The sequence below is a fragment of the Nycticebus coucang genome, chromosome 11 (assembly GCF_027406575.1).
Source record: "Nycticebus coucang isolate mNycCou1 chromosome 11, mNycCou1.pri, whole genome shotgun sequence".
Taxonomy (NCBI): domain Eukaryota; kingdom Metazoa; phylum Chordata; class Mammalia; order Primates; family Lorisidae; genus Nycticebus; species Nycticebus coucang.
The window spans coordinates 78,871,735-78,891,808 of record NC_069790.1 but is presented as its reverse complement, the minus strand read 5'-3'; the positions used below and the strand labels follow the sequence as shown (position 1 = coordinate 78,891,808).

The following is a 20,074-nucleotide window of genomic DNA, read 5'->3' as shown; positions in this document are numbered from 1 at the left end:
GCTCACGCCGAGTCCATCCCCCACCCTCTTTCGCCATTCATCGCGTTCCCCTCCCTTCCCCCCATCATGTGACCTCAGACTGGACTCCCGGCTTGTTTTTCCCCTCAGCTCAGTGCACCGCGCAGGCGCCTCGGAGCCCATTCATTCGAACTGCGTAACAATGAGCCCCGGGGCCCTGCGGCTCCGCGAGCTTCCCAGCTCGGCCCGAGCCCCCTCCAGTACAGAAGGAGGCGGCGCCTCACTGGGGTCCCACACCCCTAGCCGGGCCCCCATACCCAGCCAACCTCCGACCCTCCGCCCACAAGACGAGAGTTGAAGTCAAACTTTCCTAGGCTGCCCCAACGCCGCGTCTGCCCCTTCCCCCGCCCCGGCCCGCCCCATCTCCACACCCGCGGGCCACCCACGGCGCAACCCGGCCAGGCGCGTCGTTCTCGTACGGTCTCCTCCCAGCCCCCACCCCTGGACCCCCTTGAGGCGCCGCCGCCACCACAGCGAAGCCCAGGTGAGCTCGCGGGAGGCGCCGGTCCCGTGGGTTCACCGCGGGCAGCCGACGGATGGTTAACTGCTCGCACCCAAAAGGGTAGCCCTTCCAGAAGGAGGAACGCGGACCCGAGCGCGCCGGGCAGCTCGATCCCCCAGGCTCCTGCCCCTCCCTTCCCCACCCCCACCCCTTCCCGAACTGAAAGACAACAAACATATCGCGGAGTGCCAGCACCTCAAGCGCAGGCCGCCCTGGCCGCGACACCAACAACAACAACTTGCGTACCCCCTCTCCGACTGACACCAGCCTCCCCGCGCGCGTTACTGCTCCTGCCGCGGATCTTACTCCTCAACCGAAACTTTCCTACTTACCAAACCCGTCGCCATTACCAAGTCTTTCAAGCTTCGTCTTCCCCCTCCCCTCAACCCCCTGGGGGTTGAGCCTCCGCCCAGCTCTTTCGCCTTCTTATTGGTTTGAGGAGCTGCCACTCGATCCTTTCCCAATCCCATTGGGTGAGACCTTGGCCCGTCTCAGAGGGCGGGCATGTATTGACTTTTGTGTTGTGTTTACTGGCGAAGATGGCGTGTCAATCATTAGAGTAAGTGCTTTGGATTGGACTACTCCCGGGACTCCGGGGACCCGTGCCAAATTTGCCTCCGAAATGGATTGTGGGTTTGTAGTCTCCTTAGCTTGCAAAAAACTGCAGGCCGAGGAACAATTGGACTACATATCCCAGCAGTACATTCACAGTGCAGTCTTGATAGTAAACAAGAGTCATTGGGACACGTGTATCAGCTCGTTTGTTTTGGTGCCTGGGACAAAAGGGAGGGGGCGGAGGAAGGGACTGTTTCAAAGCTTGGGGCTCTTGTCTTGCTCTGAGTCTCTGCTAACACTTAGAGCGGCCCAAGGCTCTCGAAGCACCCATTCCGGGCTGTAAACAGCTAGACCCGCTCGCAGTTCAAAGTTGGCAGGAGGCCAAGGTATTGTTTCAGCGCAAGGGGAAGGAGATGACCGCACCAGCGGAAGCAGTGGCAGGCTTGCAAGGGACTTGGTCACCCCAAAATCAGTCTCAGGCACGAATGGTACTAAAGTGATGCTAGGCTTGTTGCCGAAACAACAGATGTCTTTCGATCTAAGGCCAAGCAGGACTTGTGGCACAGACATCCAATTATTGAGACAAGCGGACTGCCAAAGAAGAAAGGAATTTTTAATACGACGTCTCCTTGGGAGAAACTGCTTCAGATCCTGACTTAGAGAGATCTTGGGCTTTTAAAGCAGGGGGCCACGTTCCTTACGCAAGTCATGGTGTAACTAACAAGGGGCTAAGTGCACTTGGGAAAGTCTGGTGGGAGGGGTGGTATTTTGGCGCCAGGAATCTTGCTTGGGGGCCTTTGGAATCTGAACTCCTTTGTCCTGCAGAAAATCCACCATTTCTGGGAAACAAAAAGTTCAAGTAGTTAAGAGATTATTTTTTTTAATAATTTTTTTTATTCGTTGGTTACAGACTTGGCCGGCAGTGGGAGCTAGAATTCCCTTATCCTGTGTTTTGCTCGCCATCCCAGAACAGCAAATGGAGACTTCACCCAAGATTTCGTCTATGCCAGCTGAGTGCCTGGCATTATGAGGCTAGGGGGGACGGACTGTGAGAGGGTAACTCAAGTCCAGACTTTACAAAGCTTGGGAAGGAAGGGCGGAAGGATGATTATTCTAAAATGAGGCAAGTCAGAGTGGTTTTCCATGTTGGACAGTTTGCTCGTTGGTTTAATATAATGCAGAGGGGTATAATGTATGACCGAAACTGATTTAATTTGTGAATTACTATCTGTAAGTTTCTGTGGTGAATTTTATTAACCATTTTCCCCCCTCGACAGCTTCACATAGAAGAAAACTGTCTTTACACTTCTTTCCACTAGTTCTTCCTTAAGTTACTAGTGCTCTGACTCACCAAAAGAGAATGAAGGCTTCTTTGCTTTATACCTTCTCTTTAAACATGGCTGTCCATGGTAGTGGGGCACACCTAGTTTATAATTGGTATTTTTACCATTCACACTACAAAGGCGTTATTAAGCCTTTTTTCCCCTTTGAACCTTTGCTGTTTAATCATTTAAGCTATACTTAAGGTTTTGTATCTTAAAAATACTAAATGTATGCTTACTATTATATTAATAAGAAATCTGTAAAAGCAAGCTTTTGAAAAAAGCCTGAAATTATAGCTATTTAAAACCTCCTACTTTTCTTGAGTTTTTAAATATACCTGAAAGTCACGTAACAAACCAAAAAATCTCAGTAACCTCCCGTATGTTGAAACAAGTTTAAGAATTCCTTTAGAATTCCCCATTTGAATCCTGGAAGTGAAATTAGTCTTCCCTACCATGTGATCAAGGATGTACTTTGTATGTTCACAAATAGTAATAAAGCATTTTTTTTTTTAAATAATCCAGAGAGGTGCCAACAAAATGCTTAATTTTTTTCCCTGCGGAAAAAGAACAGGATTGGAAGTTACCATCTTTCAGTGATTAAGAGAATGACCCAAGCAATGTCTGTCTCTACTGCTTTGTGTATTCTTGTTAATTTTCTTATTTCTTCCTTTTATTTTTTTCATTGAAGGGTCTCTGTGCCCCAGATTTGAAAATATAAACTCCATTCCAACATTTAATTTCTTCACAAAAAGAAAAATAAATCCATGGAGTTCTCCTCATAATTTAAAATTAAGATTGGAGATGTTTATGTCTAACTCATAGGAAATTAAAAAGCTTTTTCTTTCCAAAAAAATGAGCTCTGAAGAATTTGAGAAACATTTACCCCTTTTCAACACAGAAACTGTGAGATTTGCTTTTAGCTAGAACTTATTTTAGAAAGTTAAATTATTGGAAAGTTACTGACAAAAGCCTTAGCGATGATATTTTTTATTGGTGGACACAAGAATGGAAAGAATAAATTCAACTTCAGATCCATATATTGTACATTATTAATAATAATTTATTCTTTTTATTTTTTATTTTGAGACACAGTCTCACTCTGTTGCTCAGGCTAGAGTACTCTGACATCAACCTCACTCATAGCAAGCTCAAATTCCTGGGCTCAAGTAATCCTCTTGCCTCAGCCTCCCAAGTAGCTGGGACTATAGGTTAACTTTTCCATTTTTAGTAAAGATGGGATCTGGCTCTTTCCTGCTCAGGCTGGCCTTGAACTCTTCACCTCAAGAAATCCTCGGGCCCAGGCCTCCCAGAGTACTAGAATTACAGGTGTGAGCCAGCCCTGTAAAGGCTTTTCCACTCTTACATTCAGAGATATTTATTTAATTCTATTTGATGACTAGTGTGCTAATTAAGGAGAACATAAAGATATAAAACATGTTTTGCATACTTTGTCTCATTTTTGTTCAAGTCTTTATTTTTTTATTATTATTATTTTTTTTTGTAGAGACAGAATCTCACTGTACCGCCCTCAGGTAGAGTGCCGTGGCGTCACATGGCTCACAGCAACCTCTAACTCTTGGGCTTACGCGATTTTCCTGCCTCAGCCTCCCGAGTAGCTGGGACTACAGGCGCCCGCCACAACGCCCGGCTATTTTTTTGTTGCAGTTTGGCCGGGGCCGGGTTTGAACCCGCCACCCTCGGCATATGGGGCCGGCGCCCTACTCACTGAGCCACAGGCGCTGCCCTGTTCAAGTCTTTAAATATGAGTTGAATTTAAATAGTCACAGCTGATTAAATTACTAGTATTATAATTTCATACACTTTTAAGTAGACAATTAGTCCTATCTTTTAACTTCCCTGCAGAGCTAAATGACTGCCTTACTACCCTATGAGTATTTAACAGGAACATCATCTTTTTTTTTTGTTTTTGAGGCAGAGTTTCACTTTGTCGCCCTGGGTAGAGTGCGGTAGCATCATAGCTCACAGCAACTTCAAACTCTTGGGCTCAAGTGATCGCCTCTTGCCTCAGCCTCCCAAGTAGCTGAGACTACAGGCGCCCACCACAACGCCTGGCTATTTTTTAGAGACAGAGTCCTGCTCTTGCTCAGGCTGGTCTTGAACTTATGAGCTCAAGCAAACCACACACCTCAGCCTTCCAGAGTGGTGGGAGTGCCTGGCCCAGGAACAACATCATTGAGTGACCTACAAAACAGCCAACTCATTAGCCAGAACAAAAATCAAATTACAAAACTAATAAGATCTCCTTGGAAATTTTTACATACATAAATTATGCTTAGCCTATTACTACAGACATTAATACAAACTTTTGTCCTTCAGATGTTTCCATGATAAAACTGACATGAGAAAATGTTTTATTTATTTATTTATTTATTTATTTTTTTTTTTTTTTGAGACAGAGCCTCAAGCTGTCACCCTGGGTAGAGTGCTGTGGCATCACAGCTCACAGCAACCTCCAACTCTTGAGCTCAAGTGATTCTTCTGCCTCCACCTCCCAAGTAGCTGGGACTACAGGCGCCTGCCACAACACCTGGCTATATATATATATATTATTTTTATTTATTTATTTTTTTTAGGTTGCAGCCGTCATTGTTGTTTGGTGGGCTGGGACTGGATTCAAACCCACCAGCTCAGGTGTATGTGGCTGGCACCTTAGCTGCTTCAGCCATAGGCGTGGAGCCAGACAATGTTCTCTTGGTTAGTACAAATATAATAGCTATACATAAATATACACACATAAAATCTATGCCAAAATGTCAAGAAACTGTCATCGTAAATCAAAATGTCTTATTTTTTTTGGAGACAGAGTCTTACTCTGTCACCCTGGGTCGAGTGCTCTGGCATTCTGGCTCATAGCAACCTCAAATTCTTGGGCTCAAGAGATCCTCTTGGCTTTCAGCCTCCCAAGTACCTGGAAAAACAGGTTTCTGCCACAATGCCCACCACTTCTTCTATTTTTAGTAGAGACAGGGTCTCACTCTTTCTCAGGCTGTTCTCAAACTCCTGTGCTCAGGCAATCCACCCACCTTAGCCTCCCAGAATGCTAGGATTACAGGCATGAGCCACCACACCCAACCTTAAATCAAAATATCTTCTCAGCATTTTATGTAATTATATTACTTTAAAGAAACATCAAGTCTAATTTGATAGAGATAGTAAAAAAAAAATAGATAAATCTTTAGAGGTAAAATTAAACTATATTTCCCTTGATTTCACCACATCTGGCATACTAATGACTGCTTTACTGCACTAAGAAATAGGCAGCTTAAGCATATGTCCTTGCCTGAGTATTGAGAATATCTTCTTGAAATTGTCAAAAGATAAACAAATAGGCTCCGCGCCATAGTTCAGTGAGTAGGGCACCAGCCACATTCACCAAAACTGGCGGGTTGAAGCCTGGCCAGGGCCTGCTAAACAATGACAACTGCAACAAAAACAATAGGCTTTGTGGCGGATGCCTGTAGTCCCAGCTCCGTGGGAGGCTGAGGCAAGAGAATCACTTAAGCCCAAGAGTTTGAGGTTGCTGTGAGTTGAGACAGCACAGCACTCTAACTCTATCTCAAAAATAAAAAAGATAAACAAATGAAATCACACAAGTCCTGACACCAGAAAATGGAGCACATGTATATGGTCTAAAATAGTAAGTGCCCTAACTTTTCAGATAATGCCTTTCTTGGTTATTTAAACTCCCAGAAATATCTTTCCATATATCTTACTATACTTTAAAATGGGTTAATTTTAAAATCAGTTCAATGTACTCAGGTCAACTCAAGTTGTGATGAAATCCCTGGAAGATAGTCCCATTTTAGAAGTAAATAGTACATGTCCTTAATCTTGTAATTCTCGATGCACTTTACAAGTTTAAATTTGGAGATCCAAGTCTAGGGAAATAAACTTGGGTATCCTCAGGAAACAGATATCACTATCTCTTTTTGTTGTCAGTTGTCAAAAAAAAATTTTGTCAAGTTGTCCAATTTGGTATAATTGGGTAAGGATTTAGAGAAGGCAACAATAATTCTACTTCATCTCATGACTCTTTGTCTTTCACTTAAGTTTCTGTTCTCTGAAATGTTTAACACAAACTCCTATCAGACTACTAGAAAATAGAAAACCATTTTCTAGTCTTATCTATTTAGTATCGTAGGCCCTTCTCTATGGTTTTCTTTTAGTTGCTAATCTAAATGTCACCTCATTTTAAGGACAATTAAGTCTGAAAAAGAGCACTTAAAATCATAGGAATAATACTATGGACAAAGCTTCTATCACATTGTGCTAAGCTAAGTATTTTGCTTACATTTGCCTCCCCTCCTCATCAGTCACCATATATGTATTATTTATCTTTTTATCTGGTCCATAATAATAAATATGTGCTTGCTGAACAAATGAATGAAAAGTTAGGGGGAAATAAGCAGCATGATTTTTCTAATATATAGCATACTATGGTGCCGTGTGCCATAAGCTGTTCTGAATACTGATTTTGTGAAATAGCTTCCATGTGCTGCGTCATTTCCTCTACATAGTCATTCCTATTATTTGAGAAGAGGTCTCTTCTAGCTACGTTGTATGATAAGCACCATCATTCATTTTGTTTCCCTCACAATGCCAATCATCCGAAAGCAAACCAAATATCTAATTAATACACTTCAACACCTTCCAGTTATATAGCGTACAACATACTATGGCAGGGGTCCTCAAAATACAGCCCACGGGCCACATACGGCCCCCCAAAGACATTTATCCTGTCCGCGGGTGTTTTTGCCGCCCTGCCTGTTATGCTTAGCAGCTGACTCAGCCCGAGCCGCAGTGCGCATGTGTGGAATGTGCGCCAACTCTCTGATTCTGCTCCTTCTCTCTGTCTCTCCCCGCTGGGTGTTTTTGCTGTCCTGCTTAGCAGCCAACTCGTCCAGACCCGCAGTGCGCATGTGTGGAACGTGCCCCACACTCTCCAACTCCCCTCCTTCCCTCTGTCTCTCAACTCCTCCTCTCAGTCTCTGGTGTAATCGAAGGAGTCACCAGGTTGCCTGCTGCTGCCTAAGGACTGAGGTAAGAACAAGTTAGGATTTTTTTTTTTTTTTGAAGTTTGGAGGTCTGTTTTTTTTTTTTATTTTGCAGTTAGTAGGGCCTTTTTTTTTTGCAGATGGGGGCGCCTTTTTGAAGTTAGAAGAGCCTTTTTTTGAAGTTAGGAGAGCCTTTTTTTTAAGTTGGTTAGTTGGTTGGGGGTGGTTTCTAGGGGGTTGCATCATAGTGATAATACAAATAGCGCTCAGTGCTAATGCAAATTGTGAGTGCTCAGAAGTAATGCAAATGGTCAGAGCTCAGAGGTAATGCAAATAGTGCTCAGTGGTAATGATAAATGTGAGTGCTCAGTGTTAATGCAAATTGTTAGCACTCAGTATTAATGCAAATTGTCAGCAGTTAGTGTTATTGCAAATGGTCAGCAGTCAGTGTTAATGCAAATGGTCAGTGCTCAGTGTTAGGGCATGGGGTCCCCAAATTGTTAATCTGCCTAGGGCCCCATGGGAACTTAATCTGGCTCTGCAGACAGCCAAGGAGTAGGAAACCCAATCTAATTGATAGTAAGTGCATTTATATTCTGATTTCTATTCAGTTGTGTATGATGTTGTATGTTCTGTGCTGTGTAAGCCCCAGTTCACACTGTTGTGATCTCTGAGCAGTGCGAGTTCAGCCATATGCTTGGGGGCTGAACTCGCATTAGATTTGGAAGAAAAAAGGCATACGTGCCTTCTTTTTTCCTGCAGTGGAGTCTGATCGCATGGGTGAGAAGACCCATGCGATCAGATTCCTGTGCGAGTTCACAGATCGCAGTGCGGTTTGGACAGGATAGTGTGAACTGGAAAGGTGGTGGAGGAACTGGCTCTGTAATCATGCCTGTTCCCATACCGCACCAGTGTGAGCCTGAGGTAAAAGCGGACTTCCACTAATATGGGCACTGGTGAGGCTAAAATGATGTGGACTGGCAAGGCTGCATTGATGGACACTGATCAGACTGCATTGACGGGCAGTGCAGTCTATATATCTCTGTGTGGGCAAAGTTATTGCTGGTATATTGTTTTTGCACTGTATATATATATTGGTACTTTACTAATAGCAATTTGGAATCCCTAGAAACAATGATATCAAGAAAGAGAAAAATTGACTCGGAGTGTAGAATATTCAAAGAACAGTGGACTTATGATTACTTTTTCGTGCAGTACAAGGAAAGAGCTGTTGTGTTTGATATGCCAGAATATAGTGTCATGTTCAGAGAATACAATTTGCGTCAACACTATCAAACTCAACATAAAGATAAATAAGATTGGTTGGTTGGAGAAGTGAGAAAAGATAAAATATTAAAACTGAAATATACATGACAACTCAGCAAAATACTTTTGTGAAGCAGAAACAGCTAAATACTTCATCACTGCGAGCAAGCTTTCAAGTTGCCAAGCTAATAGCGTGCACTGGCAGACCATTCTTAGAGGGAGAATTTGTTAATGAATGCCTTCTTTCTGTTGCCAGATATGTCCAGAGAAGGCTGATTTAATTAGTACAGTGAGTCTTTCAGGACCCTCAATTACACGAAGGATTGAAGAAATGGGAGACAATTTGCATCAGCATTTGCAAACTCCGCAAAAAAACTTTCCTATTTTTCCTTGGCACTCGACGAAAGTAATGATGTTCGTGATTCTGCACAACTTCTAATTTTTATTCGTGGGACAAATGACTATTTTGAAGTCACAGAAAAGCTTTTTGCACTGCAAAGCATCAAAGGAACAACTACCGGAGAGGATATCTATGAAAAGGTTTGCCAAACTATGAATAGTTTGGAGCTGGACTGGGCAAAACTAGCCAGTGTGACAACTGATGGTGCTCCTAGCCTGGTGGGGTCTAAGAAAGGAGTAATTGCTCACATTACCCAAGAGATGGACAAACATAACCATTCTCATCCAATAGCCATACACTGACCTCATCCACCACCAAGCGCTGTGTAGTAAATCACTGAAGTGGGACTCTGTTATGAAAACTGTGGTATCTTGTGTTAACTTCATTAGAGGTAATGCACTAAACCACAATTTCAGGAATTTCTGTCTGAGCTAAATGTTGGCTGTGAAGATGTTCCATACCACACAGAAGTCCATTGACTAGAGTCGAGGGAGAGTTTTGAAACATTTCTATGACTTACAACCACAGATTACAGCTTTTCTGCTTTCAAAACACAAAGAAGTACCAGAGCTCAATGATGCAGAATGGAAATGGCACCATGCCTTTCTGACAGATGTAACAAAGCTACTCAACAGTTTCAATGTGCAACTTCAAAGAAAGGGGAAGCTCATCTGTGATATGCAATCACATGTGAAAGCACTTGAAGTAAAATTAGGCCTCCTCATCAAACAAGTCAAGGAGGAAAATTTCTGCCGTCTCCCCACAACTCAAAATCTGTTAGTGGAAAAACCACTGGTTGCATTCCCAAATGAAACATGCGTGGATTCACTGGAAAAGTTGCAAAAGGAGTTCCAATTTAGCTTCATCTCCATGAACAGGACATACAGCTTTTCTGTAACCCATTTTCTATTGACATTGAAAATGTGGATACAATTTACCAAATGGAACTGGCTGAACTGCAGAATTATGACTCTCTGAAAGACGCATTCAAGTCGAGCAGCCTTCCTAATTTCTATGCATCTCTCCCCTCTGAGACATATTCTAATCTCAGGAACCATGCACTCAAAATGGCAACATCTTTGGCAGCACTTATGTCTGTGAACAGACTTTCCAGAACGAAACATCTGAAATCTCCAACCAGATCTAGACTAACTGATGCACACTTGCATCCCTCGTTACAACTACCAGTGACAAATATGGAACCGGACAGTGACCATCTCATTAGCCAAAAGCAGGCCCATAGTTCCCATTGAAATACTGGTAAGTTTGTTGATTTAACTTTACTTATTCTTCATTTTAAATATTGTATTTGTTCCCGTTTTGTTTTTTTACTTCAAAATAAGATATGTAGGGCGGCTCCTATGGCTCAGTTGGTAGGGCGCCGGCCCCATATACCGAAGGTGGCGGGTTCAAACCCGGCCCCGGCCAAACTGCAACCAAAAAATAGCCGGGCGTTGTGGCAGGTGCCTGTAGTCCCAGCTGCTTGGGAGGCTGAGGCAAGAGAATCGCTTAAGCCCAGGAGTTGGAGGTTGTTGTGAGCTGTGTGAGGCCACGGCACTCTACTGAGGGCCATAAAGTGAGACTCTGTCTCTACAAAAAAAAAAAAATATGTGCAGTGTGCATAGTAATTTGTTCATAGTTTTGTTTTTTTTTTTAAACTATAGTCTGGCCCTCCAATGGTCTGCGTGACAGTGTAACTGGCCCCGTTTAAAAAGTTTGAGGACCCCTGTACTATTGTAACAAAAATGCTTATTTAAAGTTCAGCTTTGAAGAGCATTTGTGAGAAAAAAACAAAAACAGATTCACCAAAGATGTCTTTAAATGAGCACCTTCCTAAAATAATTATATATTATTTGGTTTCTTAAAAATAAAATTTGTATACATTTTAAGAATATATTCAAGGCTGGGTGCAGTGGCTCACTCCTGTAATCCTAGTACTTTGGGAGGCCGAGGCAGGTAGATTGCTTCAGCTCAGGAATTGGAAACCCCATTGTCTGCTAAAAATAGAAAAACTAGCCTGCCATTGTGGTCAGAGCCTCTAGTCCAAACTACTCAGGAGGCTGAGGCAAGAGGATTGCTTGAACCCAAGAATTTGAGGTTGCTGTGAGCTATGACGCCATGACACTCTAACCAAGGTGACAGAAGAAAAAAAAAAAGATTATATTCATAAGAGAAGTACACTTGTCTTAAATGTCAGTCTTTGGTCTAAAACAGGAAGTGAAGTTGCAGGGAGACTTCATTCTCTTGTTCCTCAGCAGGATGTAGGTAGGTTTCCAATTAGGACCAAGATGGGAAACCAGCAATTAGAAGCAACTTCATCCAAGATTTTGACTTATATTTCTTGCTCATAAACTTATTCAGGAGTTCTACTGCATAAACTTTTTTTTCAAGTTAAATATAAAATACTTAGGGTTATGCATCTGGGTAGTTACAGTTAAGAGTTTCCAACTCGCACTTAAACTTAAACTGGTGCCTAAAATAAATTATTTTCTGCTTTTCAAGATGAAATTTAAAAATGCATTTAGATGCTATAATGAATCCATTATAATTGGTGCTAACAAAATATTACTTCAAGTATATACATTTTTCAGTAATATCTTTTATGTCTGGGAAATGGCACGATTCAAGTTATAGTTAAATCATGTTAACAACTGCCTTGATACCAGCGTTTCATTTTTATGAGTAGACAATTACTTCCATATCATATGTCACCACACCTTGGCATATATAAATGATACATGCTTCTTCAGGCTTTACTAGGCAATTTTAGATTTATAGACTTAGAGCACAAAAACGTAACAAAAGACTCAGATCTGTTGGCCAAATAAAAAGTTTCCCTCTAAAAATAGTCTTATCTCTGCAGTGGAAATTTCATACAAATTAGGCTCATTAACATTATTTGAAAAATATATGAAGTCAAAACTGGACAAGGAATCCAAGAGATTTTAATTCTTGTTGAGTCCTGCCATCAGCTCACAAAGTAAATGACTTTGATAAAGTCACAGATTGTCCTTAGGCATACAAATTATAATGATTCCAGCTCTCATAATTATCAGAGGGCACCCAAGTCCTGTGCAAATAACTGGTGTTCTTTATAGCTTACATTTTCATCCTTCATTTTACTTATATTTATAAGGTGTGTTTTTATACTTGTGATGAACATCAACAGTTACTTAACTAGTTTTGCTGCCTCTAAAAGTATTATGGAACAGCTACAATACTCAACATCTGATTGGACCTCATGCTACTTTTAATTTTAGAAGTCATCATTCCTCATAACTCTATTTCTCCCTTGGGTATTAACATTTTATTTAGATATCAGAATCCCCTTTTCAGAAATTTAACAAAGCCTTGGCTTAATCCAGATGTATTACTTACCTCTCTAGGTTTACATGTTATTTTCTTTAAGAAGGCCAGTCTTTTAATCCTTGTTAATAACATTTCTTGAGAAACTTAGCAAAAATTGTATCAGTATTTTAAAGGATGTCTTGGGAAAAAACTCAGCCCTTTTCTTAATCTTATACTTTTCAACAAAATCCAAAGTCCCTAGCTTTATGCCCTGTTTCACTTGAAGCATCTTTCATCATTAAAAATAGCCTGCTAGCCAAAGGTGTGAAAGTTACCCAAATACATTGACCCAAGTTGTATCAAAAAATATGTGCTTGAGGCCCTGGTTCATATTGACGTGCAAGAAAGACATACATATACCCCTTTATATTTATATAAAACGAGGGGAAGTACTTTTCTTCTCCAGGAAAAATTCCTACCACCAAATAATTCCTCAGCCACACATAAGGCCTTAGGAGGCTCCATCCTTGAAGAAACACCAAAAGAGAACGCCCACATCGTAAGGACTCTTGGTTTGTGATTAAATAATGACAACCACAAGTCACACTTGAGCTGGTTTAATTAGAAAAATTTACACATAAATTCCCTAGCTAGCCAGATTTATTTGGTTATTCTAAATAGCTAAAATTTTATGGAGTAAAAAGATTAATCTGCAACATACTACAATCAATTATTTCTCTCATACATGACTAATATTTAAAAATTTTAAAACAAACATACTGTCACACAGAACTGTCCTTCTTCCTTCCCATGTCCGGCCTGGGGGTTGGCTTCCGTATGCCATATCTCTGTCACCCTTTTCAATACACTCTGTGCTAAGCAAATCATATTAAAGAAACAAGCGAAAAAGTATTAAAAACAGTAATTCATAGATTTTATTATAAAAGTGTGCTTTATTATAAGGAAAATTTAAATATAACCAATGATACTGAAAATAATGTAACTGGCATTTATAGCCTTGGTCGGAGTTCTTTATTAAACAGGCATTTGTTTGCTGTTCCATGAACAGTGAACAATCAGCTTATGCAACAAAACAGAGAACTTGAAAAAGTCAGAATACAGAATGATGAACCAGGAATTTACAATTCTTTGATGTCTTTTTTTGTTTAACAGACATGACTTTTAAAATCTGAAATAGAAAACAAGTCATCTTCATGTAGAAAGTTCTCTTTTTCCTACAAGGTTTTGCAAAAACTTTGAACAGTGTTCTAAAAGGTGGTTGAAGTTATATGTTACATACTTTAACTTCTTATATATACGTTATCCAATTAATATTCTAACCACATTTTCATATACAAGTGGGACCATAAACATTCTCTGATAAGACTACACTAGCCACAAAATAATTTTACCCATGTATATATATATATTCTTTTGAAATGTTTCCCAAAAGGTAGTTGCTCATTTAAAAGCAAACAACTGGTTAGAATTAATGTTTCTAGACACTGGGTGACAGGGCCTAGAAATCATGTAAAAGTATATTGCTTTGGTTGAATATAATTAAATTCATCTTTTGTGGGAGCATACTAAGCATATCAAGAACAGCTCATAAGTTTGCGTTGGTTCTGCACTTTTACCTATGAGTCCACATTAAAGTAATGGTAAGGCCTAGTGGTGTATGTGGTATGGGCAGAAATTCCTTTCATATTTATGTATGGTTTTGCTTATGAAAATTTATTTCCACCACCTTAGAGGAAGTTTTTAAGAATAAAAGACACAAAAACAGAAATAAACACCTCACTGCCCGATCAATGAGATTGTGGGTTGGCAACCATTATAAGGAAGAATAGAAACCATGGGAGCGGATGTCTGCAAGGGACTGTGGTATGTAGACCTCAAGAAGAGCAGAGAAATATCCAGTTGGCATGCTGATAAGGATTCCCAACATTTTTGGTATAAAGAGGGATTTTTTTAAAGTATAGGATCTTAGGCTAAAGAACATAAAAAATGTCAGATTTAACAAGTTAACAGCTTTAAAAAAACCTTGTAATATCAAATACCAAGATCAAATTTTTAAAGAATTGCAAAAGGAAAAAAGGAAGCAGATAATATGCTTGATGAGGAAAAAACACATTAGTGATTTCTTATCTAAAAGCTCCTTTTCCTGATTATCAAATTGCCTGTCTTTAAAACCATTGGAATATGTAGGTTACTGACATTATGCCAAAGATGTCAAAATGTACTTTATTGCAAAAATATAAAAAGTTTTAAAATTGCATATGATGTTTTATACCATTTCACCAATAGACCAAGGCCAACACATAACTTATCAAGCCAGAAAAACTTTAAAACAAAAATGATTAAAATTTTACTATGTATAATGAGTTATAAAAAGAATGTGCTGCCATGCTGGGTAGCATGATTCATTGCCAAGTGCCCTCTTACATGGGAATAGTCACTAATATATCAATCTGAGTAAGTCAAACATATATAGCCTATGATAACATCCTTTAATTATCTTCTTAAACACAGATACTTTCAGTATGTTACAATCATTTGAATAAACCTTTCAGGCAAATAATTTTATGGAGTAAAAAGTCATTTTACCAGTGTGTTGATATTTTTATGAACTACTCTTTAGAAAGTGATGCTGAGAAAAGCCTATTTAGAAAGCCTAAATAGGCCTTTAGAAAGCCTATTGACTATTAAATCACTACTGTTTATTGATACATTGTAAAGGTAAAAAAAGGAAAAAATCTGAAATCACAGAAAATGCTTGGCATCTACACAAACACATTCTCAGTGGACTAACCACTACTGTGTAATTTTGTCACTATACGTCTTCTTGTTCCATACTTTTGCTTCATGCAGTGGGTTCAACAATATCCATGTTTGTTCCAAACAGAGCAACTAATTGTTCTTCATAGGTGGTGATATTCCTTTTCATAATTTCCATGCAAGGTCCCAAAAGCCTTTCAAATGCTTGCACATCCATGGCTAAGGAAAGGGAGGGATGAAAGAAAACCAGTGATATTCTTTACAAATCTGCAGAGTTTCTAAGTCATTTATGATGCCCATTCTGTATAGTTCAACAATGCAATGGTATTTTGGAGGAAATATTGCAAAAACACAAGAAAGAGCATAAAGACAAAATGTTCTGCTTCAACATGGAAGCAACCAGGGCCTTCTTGGGTCACGCGTTCTAGTCTCTCCACAATGTTACAGGCAAAGCTAAGTTGGTAGGAGGCTCCTAGTCTGAGAAAAGAATGAGGGATTGTCACAGAAAGGCCTTCGAATTCTTAAAATAATTTTGGTGTCTCTGTCTAAGTAATATAAACTCCTCAAAAGTGGCAAGGGAGTTTTCTATCCTGTTTTTCCTCTTCAGGGTTTATATCCCATGCTGTGAAGGTGAAATGTTACCTATTATAATTTTTACTTTTGCATACTATTATCTATGTAATTCAAAATGGCAGCTTCCGTTGACTTCTATAAGTACTTGCTATGAGTCACTTTGCATTTTAAAACTAAACTTATAATGTACAAGTTGAAAATATGATCAGATTCTCTACCATAGAAGTGCAAATGAAAATACGCCTTTTTTGCCTTTCGAACTTGCAAAGGTAAAAGAGGCAATGTTTGCAAGAATAGGGTGAATGGGCATTCTTGCCAGTAGCATGTGAACAGGTACAAACCAAAGTGACATGGCAGCATATAACAAAAAATCATTTTTTAAAAAATACTTCTGAAAGCCACAGCTAAGGGAAAATCTTATATATAGAAAGGCCTTTCCTGTACAAAAAAATGCCCCCACCCCCAAAAAGTTGGATCCAAAACCCTGAAGTATTTATTGGTAGGGAATGATTAAATAATTTATCATGTGCATATTTACCTAATAGAATGTTAAAACTTGATGTAATAAAATAAGGAAATTCCTAAACTATAATGAATAGTGGTGGTGATGGTGGGGTTGACTCTTACTTTTCCTAAATTTCCTGTATTTCTCAGATTTTCCTTAATGTGAATATAATAATTTATTATGGAAAAGTATTAACAGAGTTTCACTCACATCACTTTACCCTTCCTGTCTCACAGCTCCATTGGGGAAACCACCTGTCAGTTCCTACCTGTCTTCTCTTCTGTTCAAGTAGAGCACTTGGTTAATACGTTTGTTTAAAACCTTTTAAAAAGCGACTTCTCTGGGAAATTAATTGTGAAGATCCCTGAAAAATCTTTAAAATGCCGACATAAAGTTTACTGTACTGAATTGTGGATAAAGAGCGCAGAGAGGCTAATTACCAGGGAATCAATTTTCTTAAAGAAAATCCACATTGTGACCTCCTGAATTATAATCTTCATTATTAAAGCAACTAATTTCTCAGATAGGAATCCTAAACATATACAGATGTCTTCTGGCTGAAGATGGCATTTCTGCCGAACTGCTTTGGTAGAAGAAAGTTAATAAACAACTGAACAAGAAAGAACATTTGACTGTGCTTTGATAAACCTGAACCTTTGTGTTCTGTTCAGATGAGTAAGGATTCTCACAAACATTCCAACTTTCCCCACAAATCTTAATAAAGGACTTTTAAATTTTAGCCTTCTCTCTCTTTTTTTTTTTTTTTGCAGTTTTTGGCCGGGGCTGAGTTTGAGCCCACCACCTCCGGCACCTGGGGCTGGCGCCCTACCCCTTTGAGCCACAGGCACTGCCCTTAACCTTCTCTTTTGAGGAACATAACACACATTGTTTATTAGACACATTAGATTTAAAAAAGTTGGTACTTGGGAGCGGTGCCTGTGGCTCAAAGGAGTAAGGCGCTGGACCCATATGCAGGAGGTAGAGGGTTCAAAACCAGCCCCGGCCAAAAACTGCAAAAAAAAAAAGTTGGTACTTGGAATTCTTCCTTTAGTGACTATCACTGGGCCAGGCACAGTGGCCCACGCCTGTAATCCTAGCACTGTGGGAGGCCAGGGCAGTAGACTGCTTGAGTCCAGGAGTTCGAGACCAGCCTGAGCCAGAGCAAGACCCCATCTCTAAAAATAGCCAGGCACTGTAACAGTTGCCTGTAATCTCAGCTACTTGGGGGGCTGAGGCAAGAGGATCACTTTAGCTTAGCCCAAGAGTTTGAGGTTGCTGTGAGATATAACACCATGGCACGCAACCCAGGGTGACAAAGTGAGACTCTGTCTCAAAAAAAAAAAAAAAAGATGTCATATATAGGCTGGGCACGGTGGCTCACCCCTATTATCCTAGCCTCTGAGAGGCCAAGGCAGGTAGATTGCTTGAGCTCAGGAGTTAGAGGCCCGAGTGAGCAAAAGTGAGACCCTGTCTCTTCTAAAAATAGAAAAACTGAGGCAAGATAACCGCTTGAACCCCAGAGCTTGAGGTTGTTGTGAGCTATGATGCCACAGCACTCTACTGAGGACAACAAACTGAGACTCTGTCTCAAAAAAAAAAAAAGTCATATACACAAAAGAACAAAATATATTTGTATATACAAATTTTCAAAGATAAGAACGGCTCCCATAAATTGATTCTATAACAGAAGGAGTTCTAACCTTGTTACATGGGGACTACAAAACTTACAAACCCAGTAAAATGATCTGTACAACATGAACACATAAAATGCTGACATAACAATTTCAACCAGAAGAAGCGTGCACATCATTAAGATCCCCACCTAAACATTTGACAGTCCCAATGGCGTGTGCTGAAGCTGCTCGAGGCTTGTTAGTCACCAAGGCAAGCTCTCCAAAGTACTGTCCCCGCGAACACCGAGCAATTTCTACTGCACCATTCTCTTCCATTTCTGATTTACCCTGACAAGGTAATTGAAAATATTAAAATTTCCTCAACTTAAGAAAAATAAATTTAAGCTCAGTATAATGTAAACATCAAAAAGGGAATCTATCATCTATCTATCATTTTCCTTATGTGGGTTTTTAGAACTTAAGAATGCTTACCTTTCTTTTCATAGTAATTTTCACTTCTCCAGATTCTACAATGAAAAAAGAATCAGCCAAATCTCCCTAATAGAATAAAACAACAAAAATAATGGGTGAAAATGCAAAATTTATCTGATAACAATCCTGTTACCTATTAAACCCCTGAAATCGGTTCAACCCCAATGTACAGATATTTAGCCTAAAAAGTGAAACCCCCTGGGAACAACCTAAATTAGAGGTCACAACTGACAATTGCATATTGATTGTAATGGTTTCATCTGCAAAAGCATCTGAAATACACTCTCTACCACAGCATTTCTGCTAAAAGCCAAGAAAATATGGCAAATAATACTGGGGTGAGAAATTTACCTAAGATAACAACAGATATACTAACAAATGGCAACACTGCTGTGTACCCCAACAGTGTCCTCTGAGTCGGCAGGAATTATGTCTCCTGGTCCTGTACGCTTCAGGAAGAGCTAAAATGTGCACCTGTGTCCAGTGTCAGCCACTGATGCGGTGAGCCAACATAACACACTGACTCGCCAAGAGAAGAAAGCACCCAGATATGATAGGAAGCAGCAGCTGTGGGCCTTGACGTCTTTACCATAGTACAAATAGTTAAGGACCAAACTCTGAAATGCCAGTCTCCCAACAATCCATCTCAAGCCTTTAAAAAGACTTCTAAAAGTGTTTCCATTTCTAACCACATTCCAGTTTTTTCTCATTTTTGTTTTTATATTAACTCTGCCTTGATTTCATGATGCCTTCTGAATTAAATAATACAATATGGAAGAATAATAACAGTTACTGACTTTTCAGGGCCCCTCAAAGAGATTCTAGAGAATCTTAGGTATTTTGAAACTTCTCAGTACGTATTTTTTAAAAATTTTATGCATTTCCTTATTTGATTCTGTGGTTGATTTTACGAAAACATTAGTGTCAGATTACATCAAAAAAAATGTTGAATTTAGATTTGTATAATATATAGGTATCTTTAAGTATAGCATATTTCAAGTTTTCCTAAAAGCTTTATGTTAAATTTATGTTTTGAATCACAGTACAAAGTTTGACAATTTAGTTCGGAAACTCGCCACCATGTGCTGATGGGGCCAGCACTGTACAAACAACTCGGTGAGGTTTCATACCAGAGTCTCGCAGTGGTGGGTTTGTCTCTCAACATGTGGCAGTGTCTTGCTGAGTGGTGTTCATTATTGTTGTTGCCTGTTTTTGTGTGCTGTTGCGAGAATGTCTGAGCTTGAATTAGAGCAACAAACATACATTCGTAAATTTCTTGTTAAACTTGGGAAGAGTGGAAGTGAAATTAGAGACATGTTAGTCCAAGTTCACAGGGATACTGCCATAAAAAAGGGCTGTGTACAAATGGATTAAATATTTTGCTGAGGAAAGAGAAAGCATCGCTGATGAAGAAAGGTCAGGGAGGCCAGTAACAAGCAGAACTAATGAAAATAATGCAAAAAATTTGTGGAATTACATGTCAAAATTGTTGGCAAACTGTGAGAAGCATAGCAGACCAAGTAAACATCAATAGAGAAACAGGAAAATCTTAACTGAAAATCTTGGCCAGTAATTCATGGCTCCTGCATCATGGCAATGTACCAGCTCACTTAGCACTATCTGTAAGGGAGTTTTTTTGCCAGTAAACAAATAACTGTATTGGAACACCGTTCCTACTCACCTGATCTGGCCCCCAGTGACCTTTTTCTTTACCCCCAAATAAAGAAAATATTGAAAGGAAGAC

General features: G+C 39.9%; 2 protein-coding genes across 6 annotated transcripts in view; both read right to left on the bottom strand.

The window, feature by feature from the left end:
* HBP1 (HMG-box transcription factor 1) overlaps positions 1-915 on the bottom strand; it is a 33,091-nt gene extending 32,176 nt beyond the window's left edge. For 2 of the 5 annotated variants that reach the window (XM_053554012.1, XM_053554013.1), the window contains exon 1: positions 853-915. In XM_053554012.1, coding sequence (XP_053409987.1) covers positions 853-867 — 15 coding nt within the window. In that variant the 5' untranslated portion in view covers positions 868-915. Of the gene's footprint in view, positions 1-73; positions 97-715; positions 740-766; positions 792-852 lie in introns of those variants that run through there. The other 3 variants (XM_053554016.1, XM_053554015.1, XM_053554017.1) reach the window with 3 other exon arrangements.
* A 12,387-nt stretch (positions 916-13,302) lies between these two features.
* The window catches only part of PRKAR2B (protein kinase cAMP-dependent type II regulatory subunit beta), a 98,773-nt gene continuing 92,001 nt past the window's right edge, over positions 13,303-20,074 (bottom strand). The window contains exons 9-11 of the mRNA XM_053553588.1: positions 18,331-18,396; positions 18,048-18,186; positions 13,303-15,366 (exon numbers count right to left, since the gene is read on the bottom strand). Of these exons, the coding sequence (XP_053409563.1) occupies positions 15,233-15,366; positions 18,048-18,186; positions 18,331-18,396 (339 nt within the window). The 3' untranslated portion in view covers positions 13,303-15,232. The remainder of the gene's footprint in view (positions 15,367-18,047; positions 18,187-18,330; positions 18,397-20,074) is intronic.